Below are 26,532 nucleotides of genomic sequence, written 5' to 3' on the forward strand. Positions count from 1 at the left end.
TAAATCACAGTCTCAACTACTCCAATGCTGAATATACATGGAAAGTATAACATATTTTTAAAAATTTTGAGGATGTTTGATGGCCCTTTACTAACGATATTGTCAAATTAACAAATTTATAAATACTTTTCACTATTTACGCCAGGAATACAGATAAAAAAATTAAATATTTTCAAAAGAACTATTCCTTGTGTTTACAAAAAAATAGCATTTCAGGTAATCTTTAATTTTTCAAAATCATCAAATAAATATCATTAAATATGCTCCATTGCTATTAACTATATATTTCTTCAATATTTTGTGCGTTTATCACAGTGATGTGCAAGTACTAACCACACTCATACAGTATAGGTCGAAAAATAACCCACACATACAAAGAAGACTATCTGATCAATCTTTATTGTACAGTATGGGTGGCATCAAACAAATTCTAAGCTGCGCTTTTTTTTTAATAATAAAAATTAACGTATTTTGAAACATAAATCTAGTTAGCACGTTACTTTTTGATGCTTGAACTTATTAAAATTTGTGTTCTGTTCACTCATCGTCTTCCGATAGTACTTGTAATTTAAAAACAAAATTAGGGTGCTATATTTCTAGCGTTCTGAAAAATATTTTGCGAACCCTCCTGATAAATATTTTCAAAAAAATGGTTTTGAAAATGGCTTTATTCCAGCTGTTCTAATTATTATTATTATTATTATTATTATTATTATTATTATTAGTTGTAGTAGTAGTAGTAGTTTTGTACTTAGGATGACTGTCCAAGGTCTAACAGTTACTACTACACTAATTAGGCTCCTTATATATTTCTTGATTTTTTCATGATTTGATCTGAAATCCAGTTTATCAGTTATTAGTTCAGATGCACCAAGACTATATTTCTTATATTGTATTTTCTGGAAATAGTTGCATTTCACGTGGGCTTAAACGTTTCTACAAAGTATAAATATTAGAAAAGGAAAGAGCCAAAACCTATCTTTGAGGGACATTTATCTATGTGTTTGGAACGCATTTGGAACATCATTTAAGCGCTCTCCAGGAGTAGTCATTTTATCTTAAACTTGTAGTTACCTCCGATTATCTTAAGCTGTGTTAAAAAATGGGGCACTGAACCCAATTTCTTTTATTTGTTCTGAACCTTTCAACATTCTTATATTTATGAAATGCCACCCCCCACCAATGGACCTCTTCCCCCTTCCATTAAACCTGTTTCTCTTTATCATTAATAGTAAAACAGAAAAGAGAAAACTTTTTCGATTGGACATAGGTGGTTTTCAATGTAAATATAAATATATAAAATAATTGTAATTGCAAGAAATAATAATTGTAAGAAGTGACTGATGTGGTAAGCATTCTGACCGACGTCTGAGGCATGACTGAGTTTCTGCACAGCTAGACTTGGGCCACAGCGACTGACTCAGTATCTATACCAACATGAAAACACCTCTTTCAATTCAGTTTTATTAACCCACTAAACTTCACTTGGACGCACCAGCCTCCGGCACGGACGCTGCCTCAAAGTCTTATGGGAATGACATCGACGGGACCTCCGTCTGCGCCTCCTAATGCTTGCATCTCTCAGGCGGAACAACGACCCCGGCAACCTCGTGATCGAACACTGCCGACGCGGCGAGTATAACTGGCTCGTATAGGCAGGCAAACGTTGCGTTTACGTCATTAGACGCAGGTCCATCACTGAATTATGTTTACAGGAGGTCAGATGGCGGGGCCAAGCCTGTCACCATATCCGACAGCGATGCCCTGGTCGTTGAACCCGCTACTGGCACTACCTCTTACATCTCTCTAAGGCCATCGGGGGCGTTGATTTCAATCGCGCTTTCGATGAATGCAAATAGACGTCTTTAAACCAGCTGTCGCCAAGGAACGCCGCCACCAAATTCTATGTTGATAGCTTGACCAATCTCCAGCACTCTGACGACAAAATGACGGGCAGCATCGCATTTACTACGCCGACCAGCACAGGGCTCTCGATCGGGTCGACCAACATTGGTACTAGCGGATGAATATCACTCGTCGTGGGCACCAGCGACAGATGGAACTATAGCGGCAAAACTGGCACTGTGTTTACGCCGATGGTGGTGTATTTCAGGTGCGGGTTGTCAACAACGTTTTATTCACCGTGGCGGCGACAGTCTCCACTATTGCTCGGAAACATCATCGTTGGCATTGGCACCTCTACTAGCGTGCAGGTCGCCATTACTGCCACCACGTGAGTCCAGGTTACCGGCACAATACCGGCAAAGCTCAGTACTGATTATGTGATCGCAACTCTGCCGTTGCTAATGGACATATAACTCATTACCGAGCGTGAGTCAGGCACCTGGTTTGCCACCTCTTCCTTCTCCGTAAACGATGTGTTGAGCTCATTGACCTCTTCAACCGAGGTGACAATTATTTGCTGCTTTCGCGAATCTTGTTCTGATTTATTTTTCTTCTGTGTGAACAAGCTTTCTCTGCACGGGATATCCACACAAGATTCAGCGAGTGGTGTTTGGCGACCATGCTTTTGCAACACTTCAGTAATGGCGTGGTTATTCCACACCGTTAAACATACCCATTATGCATTTCTCCATGTTTCCTTCCAGCAGAGAGTAGCATTTAATAGTGGCATTATTATCTACTTCGCTGGCACGTCTTTGGGTGGGACGAGGTAACCTGCAAGGGAGGGTGGAAGAAGCAGCCAACACTATCCTCTGGGAAAATGCGGCCGCCATGGCTGCATAAACAAACAACCCTGCCATGGCCCCCACCGTCTCAGGTGTCACTCAGGTAGCCTGTTTCTCGGAGCGCCAGGAGAAACGATGGTGCTTGTAATGAAGAAACAAGGTGTCGTCCAAAAATTACACAAATGGAACTAAATAGAGCATTGTCATTCTACTGCAACAAATCCTGCATGACTAGTATAACATGTATCGCTAAATGAACAGATTAATTAATTAATTAATTAATTAAGGAATCATCTCACACTTTAATTGTCAATTGTCTTTTTAAAAATATTTTATTTCCATGTTGGCTTCTGTTGTCTGATTAAAATCTAAATGTTTAAACGTTTTCAAAATAGCACTTAACTCGAATAAATTTGACCTAGATTTAATTAAAAATTTTTGGTGAAATATGAAGTTCACTTTGATGTCACATAGTCATCTTTCAGTTCATTTTTAAAATGTCCAAATTGTCCATCTGAAATGACTTTTGCAGCTCTGGCATTTTAAAACTAATTCATCTGTCGTTTTGACTCATTTATCTTCTCGTTTTCTCGAACTCTCTTCAGTCATGTTTTTACCTTGTAACTCTTCATGTGTTCCATTTGCAATAGCCATGATCAGTCTAGTATATGCTATCTGTTCTTATGTTCTGTCTGAGATAGGCATATTCACTCCAGTGTGTGATATCTCTTCATATGTTCCAACTGCAATAGCCATGTTCAATCCAGTGTATGCTATTCAATTTCAGGCATTGCTTCAGGATAAATTAATCCATTATGACTTCGATACATTCTTATTCCAAATAGGACTTATTCAATTTCGTCGATATTTAAATAACACAAAAAAGGAAACATTCCCTCACACAACACTGCTAAAGGTAATATGACTTTTGTTATGACTGTCTAATGCCGTCACCAGTGACCGAATAACATCTGTTCAGTTTTGTGCACACAAAATGCATAATACTAATGACGTGATACGTTGATTCAGTCTAGTTATACCATCGTCTGTCGTCAGGCTATTATTGTCTAGAAGAAACAATTAATCTGTCTATTAGCTCTTCTTTGCCTGGCGTAGAATGTTTTGGCAATACTCAATAGTTTATGTTCCACATTTATATTTAAGTTTGTATGTGCCTAACACAATCAGAAGTCAGTTATTTAACATGAACGGTTATAATTGTAAGTAATCTTTTCTTTGGTAAATACTTGGATAATTTATTTACTCTTTTTCCACACTTACATGCAGTTCTGTACCGAACGACTTTATTGTTTTACGCAATCTCTACATCTCTAATAAATGGTACTTCGTTTTTTTTTTTTACTTCATCCGCCAGCCACTATAAGTTTTACTACATCTAATCGTTCTAATTATTCCAGTAACTAAATAACAATTGTTAATGGATTTATGTAAAACATGGTCGTTAAAATATATATGGCCACACGCTATGAAAAGTGCACTTGTTTCAACTTTATGGTGTGGTAACCTTTCGTTAATCATCTGAATTTGGTTAATTCTGCGGTAATTCTTTGTGACTGAAGATTTGATGAAATTGCTAATTTTGTTTAAGACAAATGGTTTGTTCATGAAAACTCCATAGTTAACGGAGTAGCTGTGTGTTTGGCTGCTATACCATATTATTATTATTATTATTACAGTCTTACACATACTTTCATTAAACCAGTTGTGCCTCCCACCATAAATCTACTCAGGTGACAACGAATTAGTCCTAGGACAAAACAGATCTTATTGTCAAATGCAATAATCCAATAAATTTGTGAATTATCTGAGTGTTTAATTTGATGCTTGCAAATTACGTTTGTAGATTATGAAAGTTTTGAAATTGAGACGTACATATTAGATTTGGGGATGATCTAAGTATTTATATTGATGATAACATAATAAATTTAGGTATTATCTGTTTGATTTGATACTTGCGTAATAATTTAATGATTCTCTTTTTGAATTTATGCTTACATAACAATTGTAAGGATTTTCTGTTTGATTTGATACGTACATAATAAATTGCAATGGTATTGAAACTTTAAATATGATTTTGAATGTTAGTTCCTTCTTCCAACGATCTTCGCAGTAATTTGGTTGTCCCAAAAGTATGACTCTTATTCCAGTCTCATTTTGTTTCATGTCACCTTTTATTCATCTCTGTCTTATTTCAAAGAGCTTAGATATTGGTAGTAATCGTTGTTGCAAATTGCTTTAACTTTTAATAAACAATTCTCACGCTCACGCACAAGCTCAAACACAACTCAAATCCGTAAATCTGACTGGCTATTCAAAGTTAACTCATTGACTAATCAGACGTGAGAATTTCGAGTTGATCCTGGGTTTGAGTGTTAGATTTCTTTTGTAATATTAAGGCCTGTTCTCATACTCTTGTCTACTGTACTGATTCCAAATTGCATTTTGGTTTTATTGATGATTATTCCAGCTGCACGAACAGAAAATTTAGACAATTGGTCAAAAAAAAATAAAGATTTGTTGATGATTTTGTCCGCTTTTTTGTATGTTTATTCAGAAATATTTCGGCTAGCATGGAAGGTAGCAAATCTAAGTCCAAGATTGACCACAGTATAGCAAACCTAAATCAAGATGCAATTTATCTCGACTTTCTTTTACGTTTACTTTACTATTAGAAATAATGAAGTCACAATCAGAAGGTGCTACCGATGAACCCGGAGAAGAGGCTCCAATAGGTTCTAGTGAGTCGAAGTCCAAGGTCGAAAATGCAGAACTAGAGAGTCCATCAGAACCTTCCTCACCAGTTGTCCCAGCCCCGAAGCAAAATTACTCTGATAAAAGTTCTCCGACAAAACGTAAAAAAATTGCTGCAAAACCGAGAAAAGTAAAACGGCCACCCACGGATTCTGTCTCTGCAGTAATGAAGGCATCTATCGTTACACCAGGAAAAGCAAAAGACAAATCGCCACGGCCATCAACGCCAACGCCACCATTCCCGCTGACATCCGTTTTCTCTCCTGATAAAGAACCATCATTTGTACAACTTAGCAAGTTTTCCCTTCTTTTGGAAAATAGAACATTCGTGGATTACTTCAATGTCTTTCTAAGTCTGCCGGTAAGGAAAATGAATGAGTGAGAAAGAGAGCGTTATTTAAATTAATGCAGCTTTAAATTCTAATTACAGTGTGCTAGCAAACATTTTCATATATTATATATTTGTAACAGCAAAGATAGTTCTTCTTGAAATCTGTCTCGGTAATCCTATTTATGTTTGAGCTGAGTTTCTCTGCTTGATGATGTAAATTAAATATATGTTTGGAAAATGAAGAAAAAATTTGAGCCAAGTGTTGAGCTAGGTTGTGTCTGACAGAATCTAGTTAAAAAATGAATAGAATACAATCATTACGATTATATAATATTTCAGAAGGATTGGTCTGAGCAGAAATAAAATGTTGTCTGGTGATACATAAAACATAAAAGCGTGGCTTGCTCTTCATGTTTCCATTTTTTTATTAATTATTACATTCAACTTCTTCCATTCAACCTTAGGGTGCTCCCTTAAGTTTCTGCTTTTATATGCCCTCTACATCTATTGATCTATAATTATGCCTTCAATTAAACTTCACCTAATGTGATGCTATTGGTCTAAATAGCACTGTAATTGTACTGTAATGTACAATCTTTTGTACACGATATATGTATTCTTGCAGGATATTGTTAACCAATACTAATCTTTTGAACAAGAGATATGAATACCCTCAGGATATTGTTAACCAACGCTATTCTTTTGTGCTGGAGATATGTATACCTAAAGGATATTGTGAGCAACACTAATCTGTTGTACATGAGATATGTATACCTACAGGATATTGTTAGCAACACTAGTCTGTTGTACATGAGATATGTATACCTACAGGATATTGTTATCCAATAATAACACTGGACAACAAATTTTTACAAAAGTCATGTTACTGAAATAAAATTAGTCAATTCTTATCAATTTTTATGTGCTGAACACGAATATGACAGTCAAATTGCAAAATTGGCTCTAGTTTTTTGTAATCTGCAAGAAATTAATGTTTACATAACGAAATGCATTCCAATAGTAAAAGGTCAACTGTAATAGCCTACCTATAAAAAATCAAGTCATTGACTACATCTTAGATTTCTTCGCCTGTCTCTTGTACAGCTGTTCGGGAGCATCTCTGAGGAGTGTCCAGCAGTAGTCAGCCAGCATTGTAGTGGACCATTTTCCCTGGTATCTTTGTTCCATTGTTGCGATATCTTGATGAAAACGTTCGCCGTGTTCATCACTAACAATACCACAGTTGCTAGGAAAGAAATCCAAATGGGAATGAAGGAAGTGAATCTTTAGAGACATATTGCAGCCAAGTTTCTTATACTTCATCAACATGTCTTCTACTAGTTCCTTATAGTTTTCTGCCCTAACATTTCCGAGGAAGTTTGTAGAAACTAGGCGAAAAGCATTCCATGCTTGTTTCGCGTCACCTTCCAGCAAGTTGTTGAACCGGTCATCTTTGAAAAGCTCTCGAATCTGAGGACCCACAAAAACTCCCTCTTTAATCTTTGCTTCGCTGAGTCGAGGGAATTTTTCATGCAGGTATCGGAATGCTGGCAAAGTCCGGTCAATGGCTTTCACGAAGTTCTTCATCAAACCTAGTTTGATGTGAAGGGGTGGTAGCAAGATTTTCTGAGCCTCAACCAGAGCTGGGTGTTGGATATTCTTCTCTCCAATGGCTACATTCTGCCTGTGAGTCCATTCCTTCCTCATGTAGTGCATTTCCCTTGCTCGGCTATCCCACTCGCATAAGAAACACATGTATTTTGTATATCCTTGCTGCAGTCCCATTAAAAGGGCAACTACCTTCAAATCACCACAGAGGTGCCAGCTGTACTTGTTATACTCAATGGAATTCAGTAGCTGCCTTAAGTTATCGTATGTCTCTTTCATGTGGACAGCATACGCTACTGGAATAGATGGAAGAATGTTTCCATTGTGCAAAAGCACAGCCTTGAGACTCAGTTTCGAAGAGTTCACAAATAGTCTCCATTCTTGTGGGTCATGAGTGATTTTTAAAGCATTCATGAGGCCCTCAATATCGGAACAGAATATCAGATTACTTTCCTTTCTGAAGAAAGGCTCCAATTGCTGGTGGCGCTTTCGATATGCAGTAATTGTGACATCTTCTTCTAGAAGATTCCATTGTTGGAGTCTTGATCCTAGCAATTCTGCCTTGTTCTTTGATAAGTCCAAATCACGAATCAGGTCATTTAGTTCTTCCTGTGTTATTCTGTGTGGGGTTGATGATGCACCACAGTGAAAATCTGGATCACTGCATGCTGATGGACCAGGAGAAGAACAGGTCGACTCACCTTTGTCTTCGTCAGATGAATCAAGAGAATATTCTGCTGGAGGTTCTGGAATAGGAAGTCCCTCACCATGTGGAACTGGTCTAAATGCAGACGGAATGTTTGGGTAGACTATTCTAGACTTCTTTCGCTTCGTTATTCCGCCGGAAAGAGGAGGAACCAAGCAGAAGTAACAGTCATTTAGGTGGTTGCTTGGCTCTCTCCACACCATTGGGACTGCAAACGGCATTGATGACCTTTTGCAATTCAACCACTGTGAAAGCTGTGTTGTACATGTAGCACAGCATATATGCGGAGCCCAAGGCTTGTCTTGGTCACCAACCTTGCATCCGAAGTAAAGATGATATGCCTTCTTCACTTGAGAATTGATACTTTTCTTCTGGTTGGCAAATGTCACTTCCCCACAAATATAGCAAAAATTGTCCGCGGTATTAACACACTTTCGAGGCATTACTGTTCTTTATTGTACGTAAATGGATAAAATAATAAGTTTTATGTAACAGTAGCTTGAACTGTCTCGCACAACGTCTAAAATATTTTAAATGCTGAACCTATCTGATTGGGCTTTATATAGTACACTGCTTACGTCAGCTTCAGCAGCCGCCTGGCATTAGTATAATAGGCCTACACATGTATAGTACACTGCTGACGTCAACTTACTTCAGCAGCCGCATGGCATTAGTATTGCATTGCATCAGAAAATGATGCAATCAACTGTGGATGATGTGAGCATGATGGTATTATGCAATGTTACATCATTATTCCGGATGTTGCTGCAGTCCTACTGGAGAAATTTACACAGTGAAACACAGAAAATGAGGTATATGAATATCTTCAAAACGAGAGCCAATACAAATTTTTCACGGTTATATTCGTGTTCGGCACACCAAAATACTACAGATTAGGGCCTTTTCAAGTCAGTAATGATTTCACTGTTGACCAGTGTAATCATCCAGCTGCGAATGGAGTGTATTTAAAATTATTTTGTATACCAATAAATGAAAAGTTATTGTGTTTTTCCATATGCATTTAAAATTATTTTGTATACCAATAAATGAAAAGTTATTGTGTTTTTCTTCATATGTATTTAAAATTGTTTTTTGTATACCAATAAATGGAAAGATTTTGTGGGTTTTTTCCATATGTATTTAAAATTATTTTGTATACCAACAAATGTGTTTTTTCTTCTTATGTGAAAGATATTCGGTCAGCATGTATACTACAACTTCATAGAGAAAACGTTTGAGTTCGAACCTCCAATACTGCAGGAAAACGTGGTAAGTAAATTGTCAATTTTATTTATTTGTTTAGTTGTTTATTTATTTTGTAAGTTCACATATTTTCTTACTTTACTCGAGTTGATCATACAGACATCTTCATGGTCCAAAACATTTCACTTTATGATGCGTATGTTGTCTTGAGGTAAATCTTGGCAGTGAAAACGATCAAAACGGGCATTTCGATATCTCATACGGTCTGAAATAAAAATAATATTTTTAGTGTAGCTAATTTCTTCTATACCAGTTGAAATAAAGCCTGTGAAAAAGAAGCAAAAAATATTTGAAAATAATTGGTATTTTTGCCATGATCATGTGGTAACAAACGACTTCTCATACATTTACACTCGTATGAGGTGTAAGTATGTTAATTTGCCATTTTGTACACGAAATTCGAATAAAATCAGAGAAACTAAACTGTTAAAATTTATACTAAAATGTTGGCACAACTTTTTTCTTCCTACGACTTAGTGTTCATTCTGAACGCATAATTTCGCATTCGAATCATGCGGTAAACCCCTTGAGCAAGATAACCACAGAAAAAGTATTCGTAAAATATAACTTACTCACTCCAACAAAACATTACAGTACTCGTCTTTAAGTAACATATGATCCCATAGGAAAGAAGGTTTGGACTTACGTTTGTAAAGAAATTTAACCTGATGCAAAATACAGTCTGTGGAGTGGGACCTAAGCATTACTAAGCAATGCGTGAAACCTATTTTAAGAACATGTATTGATTTAGGCGAGTCATTCATTTTATTACTATTTGTTCAGGAAGGGATTCAAAACAGTTTTTAAAAAGGTTTCTGTTTCGAGAAGTGTGTGCATGCGTGCGTGTGTGCGTATGTGTGTGTGTGTGTGTGTTACATAAAATGACAATTTTCTGTATTTCATCGAAAAGTCTGCGACCGTAATTTGATAAAGGTTAATTCAAAATATGACCATCGATAGTATTTTGTCATTTGTCTCAATGTTGCCATATGAAAAGGAACAGCTAAATTAAAACAAACAATCACTGTTTTGTTCTTGTTTGTAATTTTAGAATGTATGGCCTTTATAGTAATTATACCACACGACACGAGTATACATGATACAAACTGCTCAAACTGTGGATGAAATTCATAAGTTTAAAACTGGATGGAATGCACAATCGCTGTCAAACAAGTTTAAACCAGTCTGACTTTAAAATAAATGAGTTAAAAAGGTTGAACCAGTCTGACTTAAAGAAATCTGATTTATCTTACAGATATTTACAGATCAGCATAAGGTTCTGTGTTGGTTGTACAACAGAAGATTTGAGTTTTTCAAGAAGACGTCGTTATATTTCGAGTTTCTTATGACCTCTGAACTGAAAACCGCTAATATATGCATTCAGGGCATTCCCGAGAAAGGTTTGTTTTCATGTAAACTAATCCTGACACATTCACACAACAAAGCGATAGTTATGTTACTCTATACGAAGAATAACTTATATTTATACCTAATGTTATCGTGCATTTAAAGATCGGATGTTAAGTTTTCACCATAAACAAATAAAGTAAAGTTTTCACCATAAACAAATAAAGTTACATATAAAACAGCTTATCCTGAAATTTCTTGCATATATGTATTTGTTGAGTATAATCGCACATCAGTATAATCCTGGATGTAAAGTGCCTAACAAGGAAAATGGTAACGACAAAACACTTGCCAACACCATATCCGGTGGATATATATATATATATATATATATATATATATATATATATATATATATATATATATATATATATATATATATATATATATATATATAATCGCTATTTGGTGAAAGGTCCAAAACATTTTCGTAGAACGTTTCTGCTGATTGCACGCATAAGTACTTAAAAATGTTATTTACAGCTTCACCTCATTTTTCTTGATAACTTCATGTCTACAAAACTCATGCAACGCATGAGATTACTACATTAACTTACTAATTGAAGTCTTCCTATTTCAATGAATTGAGACGACAAAGTGATATAATTGTAGCACTGGAGAATCATGAAACCTGATTGATTTAAGGGAATCGTCATTAGCGCAGCTGCTGAGCATTACGCTGCCTATCAAGTGCTTTTAAATGAAGTTTAACATGCTAATGGGTCTACCATCAAGCAGGGATATTGGAAAAAAACGGCAAAACTAATTATTCTAATTTCATTTAGTTCACAATCGATTACTTGCTAGCACATGAAATGTTACCGGAAAATATTTAATATCCTATAAAAATAAACAGAATCAAATTTACATTGCTAATTATCTTAACTTTTTGGGCTAATAAATAACATTGACTTCATGTGGACATATGCTGACTAAATAACAACATCAAAAAAAAAAAAAAAAAGAAAAAAAAAAAAAAGAGGACACGACCACAAAGGCGATAAATTAAGAAAACAAACAAACAACAGTATCGATACCATTTATCATGCAATATTAAACTGCTGTTTCAGCTTGGTACATAGAGGAGATTTTCTTTTCCTAAGTTAATATAAATCATCATGTCGTACTAAAAACATGATATTTTCAACGAACGGCAAAGCCACGAGATGAAATATTCCGGTACCACAATATCAAATATATCCGGTATTAACGTAGGAAACAGTTTCTTTTTATGATATGTTACGACTCTATGGTCCCAAGCTAAGTAACGGAAAGAAGCAAAACCAACATGTTCTATACAACCTAAAAAAGGATTTAATTATCAAAGTCATAATTGAAATTATGAGAAGAACTTAAGTATTATGATGTGAATCCAAACTTATCCTTGAAAAGGTCTATGAGGGTCTTAAATGAAGGAAAAGATCCTTACAAATTTCAAAACCGAAAATGTGCTGGTCTTCCGGGAACCTGATGTTGTCAAGATGGCGTTCTACTGAATTCCTTCGAATAAGTTATAACAGTTCCAGAATAAATTTATGGTCCAAATAACGAGCACGTTATTTTGCCACTGAATATTCTAAACAAATGGTATTTTTCCTCTCGAATAATATCAAAGTACAACATAAAAGACGTATGCATACTTAAAACAAGGACACAAGGAATGTGAATGACTAAAAAATGGGAATGAAGCTGAGTGAATAGTTCTCTCTTTATATACACCGTCTATGGCGGCTGTATTTCGCAATAGACTACTCTTGACAGAATACACTACTCGTTTTGCGTCGAATTGGCATATTCATGTGACCTAGCCCAACCAATGGGAAGTTACAGAATTATTCTAGAGACGTCGATATCCCATCAGCCAATGAGAAATTAAGCCATAAGCTCCATTTAAGTCGTATTATCAAGATTATTAAGACTATTATTAATGAATTATCAACACATATGCAAGTATATATTGATAGCTCCTATGCAATACAATACCTTTAACAGATTCAGGTCACGTAGTCAAAATTAACTAAGATATTCTTTATAAGTTACGGTTATGAATTTAAAAAAATAATTATTTTATACAATCATGTACCAGTGGTTACCGAAAATATCAACTATAAATCACTCATATACTAAGCTAGCTCCGCAATCTAATTTTTGAAGATTAAACTCACTCTTCGACACAACACGCTCACTCCCACCCTCTTCACTTCACTTTTTAGCCTGATTATATACGTTTACGTGACTTAAGAAAGTGGTAAAACTGGGTTGAACTAATCTGTGGCAGTAAATTACAATTTTATCATTTTAAAACTATTTGACCCTATTTGAAAACAATTCAAGTCAAATTAACATTGCTTCACAACGGGTTTGTCGTTGTTGTCTAGGAAGTAGGGGAAATAGTTTCAGAGAGACACGTACGACATCTGGTCAGATTTCTTTATCAAATATTAATTTCCATGTCTGAAATGTAGGGAAGATTCTTTTGTTTGTTGTAACTCACAAAGTACTCATTTTTATTGATGTAGGTACAACTTTTGTAGGCATACACAATCAAGCGTCGCATGCAATCGTGGGAAACCTTAAAGTTTCACATGTGAAAATATAAGGATATATTTTTCACATATGAAAATATAGGAGTACAAAACATATGAAAATTATTTTGCTAATAATTTATATTTTTACGGTGCAGATGTAGACATTTTATCAATTCTGTAGCTTCTATTAATCAGGAAATAAGTAAATTCACCTTCCACGTTTTCTTGCAATTATCTCCACTAGATTTGTAAATAATCTTAAATCAAGTGCAAATCTTCTAAATTTTTTGCTGGGACAGCTGTATGATCTCCAGGCATGATTTCACGTTTTCAAACACTGAAAAGACTAAATTGTTCTGAAACATGTTACTGAAAAGTTTTGCTTACGTGCCATCATATATTAACTTCAGTCTCTATTTCTTACCGTACAAGAGTGCGAGCAAAGAATTAAGTGCACACAATTTCGTGACATCCGTGCTGAAGTTATATACGTATGCATAAACCAAATATTGTGTCCTAATGACATTGTTAGTTTCGTTATTCATTTTTTTTAGTTTATTCTTGCGTGGAAGGTCTTCAATGAACTCTACCTATCATATTTATGGACTTATATATGTGCCGTCACAATTTTCTGAATACAGACTCGTCCGAATAACTGAGCCAAAAGAGAAGTCATCTGCTATTAATATATCATGGTTGAATTTGTACATTAAAGGAAAAATTGAGATTGAATTTAAATGGGAATCAAGGCAAATGTTCAGTTTAGACAATTAACTTGAAAAAGAAAACAATCTCTGTAGTGTAAATGAATCACGTAAATATTATTTTGAAGTGATCATTATTTTAATTTTAGTTGTAAAACGTCCAATTATTGATTAATAACTGCCATTATAATTTCCATAATAATGATTCAATTAAATTTTAAGGCAAACGAGATCATTTGTTTCTTATAAATGCAATAATGAAAAAGCAGCATAAATCAATACAGTGATGGAATGTGGTTGACTGCTTTGATTGTTCTTGATATTTCATTTTGCTGATTTGCATTTTTGTTTTGCGCTTATTGTCTCGAAACGATTAAAAGTTTGAGTTAGTGATAAAATATACTTTCCAAATCATATTATGTAACATCTGGAACTTTTAATTGTCATGGGAGGTTTAAATTTGTAACGCAGCCTTCTTCAGGCATTGCATCTATTAACGTATCTATATGGAAGTTGTTACGCAGCCTTCTTCAGGCATTACATCTATTAACGTAGCTACATGGAAGCATAATTCGTTCTGCACTGATATTGGTTTGGTGTGTCAAAAATGTTCAGGATTTTTTTAAAAGAAAATATTTCCTTTTTCATGTCTGTTTATCAAGTATGACAAATGTTTTTATTCGATGGTCTTGGTATCTTCCTTCGATATAGCAATTAGGCCCACCGTGTTGTTTGTTAACATTCAAAATAGTTCCATCTCTGTAATCCAATGAGTGTATACAGTCTGATGGGAAGTTTTAAATATCCACTATTTTCGCAATACACCGTTTAAACAAATGACAATATTTATCATATTGTAATGTAATTCGATGGTTTCTGGAGATCTTTCGGGAGTTATTAACATAGATTCTTCAAGGTCGTAAAATTATAAGCTGTATTTGGTATTTGAATTTAAAGTATTGCAGTGTTTTCTTTAAATTATTTAACTGGAAATAATTCAGTATATATGTATTTATTATGCATGTGTTTTTGATGCACTGCGAGAAAATATGGTAAATAATGTTTGCATTTGTTTCTGTGGAAAAATAGCAGGAATATAAGAAACATTTTCTTTAAGTTAAAACAAGCAATCTGTATTTATATCATTCTGCTTGCATATCTAATCCATGATCTATTTATCCGTTATAAGCTGGTATTCATTTTAAACAGGTGTCATTGAAGGCATTTGTCTAATATAATTTGGTTTAATTTGTACATTTAATTTTACAATAGCTGACTCATCAGATTTTCTCAGGTTCCTCAACATTTTTGTTAAAAGATTATCAAAGTCTTCCTCTCTATTCCATACACACCTACCGTATATTGGAAATCACATATTGGTATATGATTATAATTCTATTCTATTTTCTCAATTTCACTTTTTTCTGTGTGACGTCATTTATCGGTATAAAAGCTTTCATGGCGCTGCAAAATTTTGATACAATATTGCATTCATACCTTTGAATATTTGGCTTCTTCTCAGATAATTAAACACTTATAATCTTTTTAAACTCTGATTAAAAAGCTGAAATTGTATCGCAGCTATAAAACAAAACTCTTGTTTATTTGATAATAATAAAAGGCTACAAAATATAGTTCTCGATTTAGAAATTCCAAGCTTAAATTATGAATAATACTCAACACATATGATCTTACAAAGTACAAACCATTTGAGATAAGCTTGGCACCAGAATTTCAATTGACTCGTCGTCACCATACAGTTGGGATACAGAATTTGAGCGGCAACCATTAGCAGCATTTGAACCTGTCTCTATGGATTTCGTACGTACAATCCTGATGAAGAGTGCACCAAAGTCATGTGAACTTGATCCAATTCCAACATCACTGCTGCTTGAGTGCTTAGATCCAGTATTGCCTTCACTAACTGATGTTATTAATACCTCTCTCTCATCCGGGGAATTCCCATCATTTTTCAAAACTGCCATTGTAAAGCCTCTGCTGAAGAAACCAACACTAGACCATAACGATTTAAAGAACTACCGCCCAGTTTCTAATCTCCCATTCATATCAAAAATCTTAGAAAAAGTTGTTCTATCCCAGCTTGTATCTCATCTAAATTCAAACAGTCTTTTTAGCAATGTACAATCTGCATATCGCCCTTACCACAATACTGAAACTACTCTTCTAAAAGTAGTTAATGACATTCTCTCTGCGTTGGAATGCGGAAACATTACAGTCCTCACCCTCCTTGATTCGTCTGCAACATTTGACACAATAGACCATGATATATTACTTCATCGTCTCCAGCATGTATTTGGCATTCATGATACAGCCTTACTGTGGTTCAAGTCCTACTTGGTCAACAGGACACAAATTGTATCTGCAAATGGAATACACTCCAGCCCAGTTGATCTATGTTGTGGTGTTCCACAGGGGTCTGTTCTTGGACCTGTTCTCTTCATTATATACACTCAGTCGCTCTCAAGTGTCATAGATCATCATCCAGTACCTTACCAATTGTACGCTGATGACACCCAAATATACAACTGAAGTTGATGCTACCATCCAAGATGTAGAGAGGTGCATTTCTGATGTGAAATCATGGATGGCATGTAACAAGCTGCAGATGAATGATGATAAAACTGGGGCCATTCTGATCACAACACAAATACTTTCTCATTCACATCCTTTACCTCAAACAATAAATATCAGCAACGCCAACATTAAATTCACACAATCAGTACGAAACCTAGGTGTTACTCTGGACAGTACTCTCACATTGCACCAACATGTCATAAACATATGCAAGGCTGCATCTCTTGAGCTGAGACGCATCAGCTCAGTTCGCAAATATCTTTCAGTTGATGCCACTAAAACACTTGTGTGTTCATTAGTACTTTCAAGACTGGACTATTGTAACTCAATTCTGTCTGGTTCATCTCAATATCTACTCCAGAAACTTCAAAAAGTTCAAAACACAGCTGCTCGGATCATACTTAGAGTACCACGATCAGAGCACACCTCCCCGCTGCTCTGTACCCTACACTGGCTATCCATTCGATCCAGAATCAAGCACAAAATTTGTTCTCTGTGCTACATTTCACTGTCTGACTCTAGTCCAACATACCTATCCGATCTCACCCATGTGTACACACCAGCAAGATACTTACGCTCCTCTTCTGACAATCGTATACTCATTATTCCCACTATGAAAACAAAGTCATATGGACAGCGTTCTTTTGCATACCAGGGCCCAGCAACGTGGAATGAATTGCCCACTGAACTTAGACACAAAGACACAGTGATCACATTCAAGAGGGCTCTCAAAACTCACTTATTTCGACTGCAAGAACAAACTGAAAGACCTAATAATGTTTCCTACCTGAAATATTCTCAGCATGTTTTTTATTTTTTTTAATGTTTTTTTTTTCTAATTTCATGGTGTTTGTTTTTGTAATAATATTATTATATGTTTTTTTTTTATCTTATAGGTGTTGTCTAATGTTGTAAAGCGCTTAGAGCTTCTAAAGATTAGGCGCCAAACAAAGTCCTCATTATTATTATTATTATTATTATTACTATTATTATCTCATTGTGTTGACAAATACATAGTTAATAACTTCAAAGTTTTAGTCTTACAAATTATCTTGACCATTTCTGGTATAATTAATTCATGCCATTATACTTTGACACTGATATCGACTGTAAAAATGGCAACATTACCGTCCTTAAGAATGATATATGGAAGTTGGATTAATATCTATTTTCTTACACATTAAAAACAAGTCTGTTAAGTACTGCACATAATGTTAAGTAGTGAAACACGGGGATGGAGGTACATGCGTTAGTGATCATTCGGTGAAATCAGTCAGGTTTAAGTAATTTAAGTAATTTGTCATACCAATTGAATGAGGTAGCACGATTTTAATTGGCGCGATAGTAGGTCTGTGTAAGAGTAATGTTATGAAGTAATGTAAACATTTTGTTTTTTATCAAGTGAAGGTGCTTATTCCTAAAACTTAATCGCGGTATATTATTTCCTCCTGCATGTAAATAATCGTAGCTCGATGTCCAACTATGATTTGGAAACTATATCGTAAAACTCAGCATTAAATGAAAACTATAGATTCTAAAATGTCTAAGTTAAAACAGCAGACAATTTCAAGTCCAAGGTACAAATTTCTGAAAAATTTCGGTCTTGTAAGGCGAGACTAATTATTTAGTTAAGAAACTATTTTTTAACCACTCTCCTTTCACAAGCAGGTATATAGATATATATCGAACGGTTCACATTTTTCCCGTATGACTATATATATATATATATATATATATATATATATATATATATATATATATATATATATATATTATATATATATATACAGAGATAGATAGATAGATAGATAGAGACAGAGAGAGACAGAGAGAGAGGGAGAGAGACACAGAGAGACAGAGAGAAAGATACAAAATGACCTCCATTGTCAATACAATTTCATCATTAAGACGAATTCTGCTATGAGAGACAATACTTCATTAGAATCTTACGAATTATTGGTAAATTCAACAATGATTTTTATGATCTACACATCTTTCGTTTCATCCACGTTGATCATTGTTGACAACTGTAATCAAAGGATGTGGTTATGATGCCACTGAAAGATGCCTTCTCTCCAGAACTAGGAGAGAAGACACTAAGCTAAGCAAATGTTTGTCAAAACACAAGACTGGATGGTAGACCTAGATAGCAAACTAGTAAAGCGACAGATTTTGAATTTTTTTGCACTGAAATTCATTCACAGAGTCACACGTGCAGTGTTTGCGGTCGCCCATTCAAGGTTGGTAGTTTCCTCCACGATTCTATACGACAAAATTGATTCTAACATCTCAATCGTAAGGACTTCGTATTATAATTTGTTACAATTTCCTCTATAATCGATTCGATATTAATAACATTATCTCAAACAAATTTCCCAGTCATTCGCTTTTGTTTTTAATTGCTTGAATGAGAGGTAAAAACTATGCAGATCTGATTTTTGTTCGTTCTTGCAGATGGAACTAAGGATACAGAAAACACGTCTAATTTGTGTAAGAATCTCTTCGGTTCTGTCGTAGGGATGATGCTCTTCCGGGAGTCTCTCCGAAATACATGTGGTGAGAGAGTGCTCAGCTGCTGGAGGGACATCGCCAGATGGCGTTGTCTTGAGGATCATGATCCAGAAAAACTTTCCGTGAAAAACCAAATTAAAGCGAAATATATTTCTAATGGGTCAAATGACTTATTACCAGAAAGGTCATTAAAGCTTGTCCTAGAAGGTAATATTATTTGCTTTTTCTAATACAATAAGTGGATAAAATAGCTTACTTTGATTAGCAGTACAGTTGCTTGAGGTACGGTGGTTTGATATTGTTGTTTTAAAGATCGTAAATTTGTTGCAACACATATGCCTACTAAACATGAATTACAACTAATGTGGAATCAGCTTGAGAAGAAACATGGGTCTGAATTCACTCACTTGGCTGACATCTACCTAATGGTTAATTACACGAGCAGTTGGCCACAAATATGGGTCTGACGTCATTCACTTGGCTGACATCAACCTAATGGTTAATTGCACGAGCAGTTGGCCAAGAAACATGGGCTGAAGTCACTCACTTGGCTGACATCTACCTAATGGTTAATTACACGAGAAGTTGGCCAAGAAACATAGGTCTGACGTCACTCACTTGGCTGACATCTACCTAATGGTTAGTTGCACGAGAAGTTGGCCAAGAAACATGGGTCTGACGTCACTCACTTGGCTGACATCTGCCTAATAATTGAATACACGAGCGTTTGGCCAAGAAATATGGATTAGTAGGATAATTTCTGTCAATTTCGAATTATATTTATTTTATTTTAAAAACAATCGTTTCAATGACTATCCATTTTTTGCATCTTAATCCATATTTGATTGTAGTACTGCACCAAGTGCTGTGCAAGGTACTACACCGAATTTACCCCAGGGTGCTTTTTGGTGAACTGTTATTGTTTTTAGCAGTTTATGAGAATTCATGGCAAGGTTTTGTACTGATAGCAACAGCAGTCATACTGCTAAACAGGACGGCATCATTTGTATGGATAATACAGTTTTATGCTTCAAGGCTTTATGTTAGATTTGGTCAAACTAGTTTATTGACTGGAACCGGACAAGTCATTTTATATATATATATATATATATATATATATATATATATATATATATATATATATATATATATATATATATCTGTGTGTGTGTGTGTAGGTGTGGGTGTGGGTGTGTGGGTGAGTGTTGTCCGCCAAACAAATTCATCATGGCGGTTTTTGACAAGTTGAATGAATGTTTTGTTTGTATTTTTAGTTTGTTTTTGTTTTACTAGAGGCAGATATATTAGATGACAGATCAACATCGCAAGTACGAATATGAAAGACCTTTATATAAAAACTCTTTCCATCAAGTATCACTTGGTGAAATTCAGCTGAGTGATTTTCAGAAAGATGTTGCTAAAATATATATAAGTTTAGAAATGGAGGCCATATTAAATAGCCGATCGGCATCATTTGTATACGTTTTTGACGGCTTTAATGAAAGAACTCTTGCTATCAAATGTTGTCACAGTATATCGAGTAGATTTTACGAAAAAAGTCGTTAAAAATTGGTTTTCTTTTTCTATTGTTAGTAATAACGGCTATATTTGACGGCGGACTGCAATTTTTGTAGGATTCTGAAAGGTTGTTAGGCCAGCAAGCTTCAAGTAAAAAGTTAAAATTGGTCCAGTGGTCTGTTAAAAGTTGAAAATGGGAAATGTTGATGGAGGGACTACGCACAATGGGCGCATTACCTAAGTTATAACCGTACTTTGCAGTACACTCATCATGTAAGCTTCAACTTAATAAAAAGAGATACAGCCAAATCTGAAGAATAAATAGCTATCTCATTTTTAACATTAACAAAATGATGCAGATGACGTATTGTGCCATTCAGACTTCGTTAAGTATCAAACTAGTAATATCACGGAACATCATTATTTTCGTGTAATATCAGGAAAAGTCATTATTCTCGTGTAATATCAGGAAACGTCATGATTCTTGTGTAATGTCACGAAACGTCATTATTCTTGTGCAATATCACGAAACGTCATTACTCTTCTGTAATATCCCTGAGAAGTCATTATTCTTGTTTGACATCACGAATAAGTCAATTATTCTCGTGTAATATCACGAATACGTCATTATTGTTGTGTAATGTCACGAAACGTCATGATTCTTGTGTAATGTCACGAAACGTCATTATTCTTGTGTAATATCACGAAACATCATTATTCTTGTGTAATATCACGAATATGGCATTATTCCTCTTGTGTAATAGCATGATAAAGACAGTATTCTTGGGTAATATCACGACTAAGTTATAATTCTTGTGTAATATTAGGATTATGCCATTATTCTTGTGTAATATAACCAATACGTAAAAGTTATTGTATAATATGACCAGTAAGTGTAATTTCACGATTAGGTCATCGTTTTTGTGTAATATCACGAATAAATCACTATTATTGTGAAATATCACGAATATGTCATTATTCTTGTTTAATATCACGAACATGTCATTATTCCTGTGTAATTCGCAACCAGCTGTTAATATCACGAATATGTAATTATTCCTGTGTAATTCGCAACCAGCTGTTAATAGCACGAACTATGTATGCTGTCAGATAATGCGCTAGCAAATTTGGTTCGAAGCTGATTGCTTGAATTCATAGGTATAACGAATATTATATACATTAATTTGTTAATTCAGAGTCTATTCTTTTCGAAGCCTTAAAGTTGACAAATTGGGCCATTATATTCCCAACGAAAATGGGGTCTAGATTTAAATTTAAGTTAACACTCTATCGTTTTGAAAGAATGATATTTAATTCAAGCTTAAAATTGAATAATCAGATATTTGAAGGTGAGATTTAACTCTTGTCATTCAAATTATTCAAATTGAAGCTTGTTTGAATTAAAGTTTTTGTGAAAACTTCGTAACATAATGTCTTTGGTCATCGGACACTGTTACTTCATTTATCATTGTATAAATAGCGCCCGGCAGAGTACAATATTGCGCACAAAACATTTGCTCGAATACTTTCAAATAAATCTAGGTAGGAAATTACATTTTTTAGACCCTAACGCTACTGATTGTGTAACAAATTATAGAAAGTCATGACGTGGTTTCTTCTTCATATTAGGTAGAATTAATGCCGAAATACTTCCCGATGAAGAGCTTCTTTTGGATGTCCTTGAAAGAACAGGATTCGAAGATAGAGTTTTCGTACTGGACTCTGAATCAAGTTTCACGAAGTTACAGAATATTATGATGTGCGCTCTGACAATGTACTGGGTAAAAAGGTACGTCGCCCATCTTCAGAAAACTGTGCCGTTGGAAAAGTTACGGTTATTGTTCCGACCCCCTCCTGGGGAAGAGGTCAGTGTTGCCCGAGAGAGGAAGTTGAGGTGTCTGCAGATGTTCCCTTCTGTGTTCTTAAAGGCGGACATTGATGCATCTCTGACTTCTATCCAAGTTTTGAATTCCACTCAAACTGCAGAGGAAGCTGCAGAACAGAAAATTAGTGAACCAGTAGACGATGTGCATGCGCATGCCATATCAGACATAACGCAGGAACTTTCGAAGCATAGAGATCTGGTCTGTTCGGAGGAGAGTATAAGCAGCGATTGTCGGAGACACGAACTTATCGACGCGGAAGAATCGGCGATGTGGAAAACCCTGACTAGCCGTCAGTCCCACAAGACAAGCACGCCGATCATAGTATCTACCTTTATGACCGGAACGAGGAACATGTTTTCAGTTGGATATCCTTACCCCTGCAACCGGATCATGTGGTCGCTGGCATCAGACATTTTGTCGGGGGGTCCATTTAAAACGTATTTGAAGAAATATGGACAAGCGCTGGATCTTCATTACTTACAGTTCTGGACGGACGTGCGGAACTATTTGAGTGCCGACGATTCGAGCTGTGATGTCATTGGAAACTCAGCAAAAAACTTATTGTTTTATAAAATCGCTAAAACTTATCTAATGTCAGGAGGCGAGGCTAGTGACATATTTTCTGAAAGTCTTAAGATGTCATTGCTTTGGGACCTCTCCAACCACAATGATACTTCCCTGATGCACGTGGCCAACGATATCGTCATTCAGGTAATATGGATATTCTAATGCACCAAAAACCATTTCCTGTCTCGTTACGTTTTTTGTACTATTTGTTAAATTTGTTGTGGTTAAAGTTAGAAACAGAGAAGAAACATTTCGCACAAACCTGGACTTACTGTTGAATAAAGTGTTTATATATATATATATATATATATATATATATATATATATATATATATATATATATATATATATATATATATATATATATATATATATATATTCATAACTTTCAACGGGACTTTTAAATTAGTACTGGCTATATGAGCTATATCATAGTTGACAATGGGACCTACTATCTTTCATAAGGGCACACAAGGGCAGTCGACTTGGGACTATAATTTACATTTCAGAACAAAGTAATAGAACATACATCTTCAATTAAAGAGAAGGAAAGTAATTTTCATATAAGTGTCAAAAGTAAAAGTTCTGAAATCACTTCTTTATATAATAAGAAGTCTAAATATATTTTCTGTGCTTAAAGGATCTTTCTGCAGTCTAAATTGTCTTTTCTCAGGGGGATCTAGCGACTTTGGAGTTCAATTGAAAACTAGTGGTAGTGATATAAATCTTATATATGTTGAATCCTAATTGTCCATACGAAAGCACGCGTTCATATCAAATCGTGTACATATTGACTCATAACCTTTCTTACGAAAATACACGTCCATAGATCGTGTATACACTGAATCCAAACCGTTCATACGAAAATACACGTCCATAGATCGTGTACACACTGAATCCAAACCGTTCATACGAAAATACACTTCCATAGATCGTGTATACACTGAATCCAAACCGTTCATACGAAAATACACGTCCATATGAAATCTTTTATACATTGAATCCAAACCGTTCGTTCGGAAAAACGCGTCCATTATCAAATCGTGTAAAAATTTATTCATAATCGCTCATACGGAAACACGCGTCGATATCAAATCGTGTATACAATGAATTCTAACCGTCCATACAAAAACACGTGTCTATATCAATCCGTGTGTACGTTGAATCGTAATAGTTCATACAAAATCATGCGTCCATATCAAATTCTAACTTTTACTAAACTAATTATATAGAGGTATAATTCAGAATATTTATGTTTGAATTGAAATTGTTTTTGTGAGATATGTATGCATTGCCAAATTAAACATCCTCTCCCAATTATCTTTGACTTCAGGCACTCTGGGAACCAATGCAATCCTACATAAAGGCAGACAGGAAAACATTTCTTAACAGACTGGTACGTATATTGTCATGCCATAGGAATCTCTGTGAAAGTGTTCACGTAGGAAAGACAGTTAAGGTGGCGGACAGTAAAGGAGTAAGGAATACAAGTATGATACCTGATTATTTGCGGATAGTCATGGCCCCAATATTACAATTCTCAATCAGACTCCTTTCCGAATTTTCACCTTTTATTAGCTATCATCAGATGAGTGACGAACCATGAGCTGTGACTGAGTCTGAATGTGAGAACTCTTTATAATCCCAGGACATGACAGAGTGAGAAATGAAACACTTTTCCTCTCTAGAACACCGGCCTCATCTACCCATGCCCCTCACCATCAGATTAAACGAAGCCAACCTTGCAGTATAAAATATATCCCTTGAAGTTTGGTTTTGCTCTCCCCGATTATACCCCCACCCCCCGGAATAATTCCTGAGGACGTTCAGAATTTAAAGTGATGTAGCCGTAGATTTTATCCTGGATAATTCATTGTCTCTTTATTAACACTAACCAGAAGAAAATGATAATTCCAACAGGAACTACTAAAAGTAGTATTTCAAGGTAACTGAATGAATTACGAGCAAAACGAACTAATTATGTAATTGACAAATTTTGGCTCTAAAGATATAATGATGTTATTTTATTTTATTTGCTTGTGGTGCCGGTTTGGAGCATTTTTTTATATTTTAAGTCGATTGGCTTCAGTATTCTAAGGTGGAGTATCCAGTATGATTCTTTTTCTTTCCTGGTTTTGGAGCTACATTTGCGGTTGTGGAAAATTGCAGTTAGTGTGGGAGATTGGGAAGAGAATTGTTCTAATAATGGACTTCTATCCAACTTCTTTGTCATCCAAGGAGATCTCAGAACATTGGTCATTTAATGTAGATATACTGAAGACCGGAAATCTAATATTTGATGGGACTAATTTACCTTCTATATTATGCATGTTTTTTATTTATTTTATACCACGTATGTTCAGCTATTTTCGCTCATCACTGTGTTAGAAAATGTGTTTTTTCCTTCTATATGCTAAAAAAAAATTGTAACTTTTATAACCACAGGGCCCAAGTATGCTAAAACTGTGATGTTTTCGGTTTTTCGATCTTCGGTTGTCTAGTACAAGTTTGTTTAGGAGGATTAATTTTAGCGTGTCAAACAATTTCTCGATGGGCCAGTCTTTCTGAATGATTTTAAAGGGGGGGGGGGGGTTTGCATGTTATGTCAGGATAACCGATATTCGGTCAATCTTTTCCTTATCTTTATCTTTAACAGGTCATTGCATTTTATTTCAGTTCGGCCTTCATTGCCGCGTATTTTATTTTATAGTAACCTTGATTCAATAAATGTCGCAACAACTCCTCAGATACCCTTTTTTATGACTTGACTTCACTAGATCTCTGTGTCGAGTTTGTTTTCTACAAGTCCGATCAATGTGATATATCCGTGTCTCTCTCTATCAGCGGGAAACGGAAAATTCCTCTATCCTGACTTACGAACAAAAGCAAAAGCAACAGGCGGGTTTATCGGTAGACCAGACTGCAGACAATGTGTCCAATCCAATGTACTCTTTCAACGTGGAAAATCGTGCTCAGGGGAGAACAGACGTTCCTAGTTGCCATCTCTCCCATGGATTCTACGACAGTGACAATTCCAGAATCCCTAATAAAACGAAGTCCTCCAAACAGGACCACACCGATCTGTTGAAGGAGCAGATGTGGAGAGCCCTGGAATTTGCTGTTCTTTGCACGGAGTATGGTGAGTTAGCAAAGCCAACAAGTTAAGTAAAATAAACAAATAATTTAGTTTTCTAAGTTGAAAAGTGAAAACTTTAGAGGAACTTAAGAGTATTTTGAATTAAATAATAAATAAGCCTAAATATTCTGTCACAAGTCCAAAAAATATAGAATGTTCCGAATGAATTCTAAGAATCTTGAATGTGTTGATGTACCAATAGTCTTGATGTATCACAATGATATAATCCATAATGTCTTTGAATGAGTCCTCAATGATCCCAAATAAAAGTTATTTAGGACGTTATAATCCAAATGAATGCTTGAAATAA

The 26,532-nt window shown here is 35.2% G+C and overlaps 1 protein-coding gene across 1 annotated transcript in view; it reads left to right on the forward strand.

The window, feature by feature from the left end:
- The first annotated feature begins 1,504 nt into the window (after positions 1–1,504).
- The window catches only part of LOC149779982 (uncharacterized), a 91,878-nt gene continuing 66,850 nt past the window's right edge, over positions 1,505–26,532 (forward strand). Inside the window, exons 1-7 of the mRNA XM_089937377.1 lie at positions 1,505–1,632; positions 5,384–5,823; positions 10,626–10,770; positions 19,059–19,322; positions 22,263–23,230; positions 24,420–24,482; positions 25,931–26,225. Of these exons, the coding sequence (XP_089793503.1) occupies positions 1,569–1,632; positions 5,384–5,823; positions 10,626–10,770; positions 19,059–19,322; positions 22,263–23,230; positions 24,420–24,482; positions 25,931–26,225 (2,239 nt within the window). The 5' untranslated portion in view covers positions 1,505–1,568. The remainder of the gene's footprint in view (positions 1,633–5,383; positions 5,824–10,625; positions 10,771–19,058; positions 19,323–22,262; positions 23,231–24,419; positions 24,483–25,930; positions 26,226–26,532) is intronic.

Source organism: Sinohyriopsis cumingii, chromosome 16 (genome assembly GCF_028554795.1).
Source record: "Sinohyriopsis cumingii isolate HCF-2022 chromosome 16, ASM2855479v2, whole genome shotgun sequence".
Lineage (NCBI taxonomy): Eukaryota > Metazoa > Mollusca > Bivalvia > Unionida > Unionidae > Sinohyriopsis > Sinohyriopsis cumingii.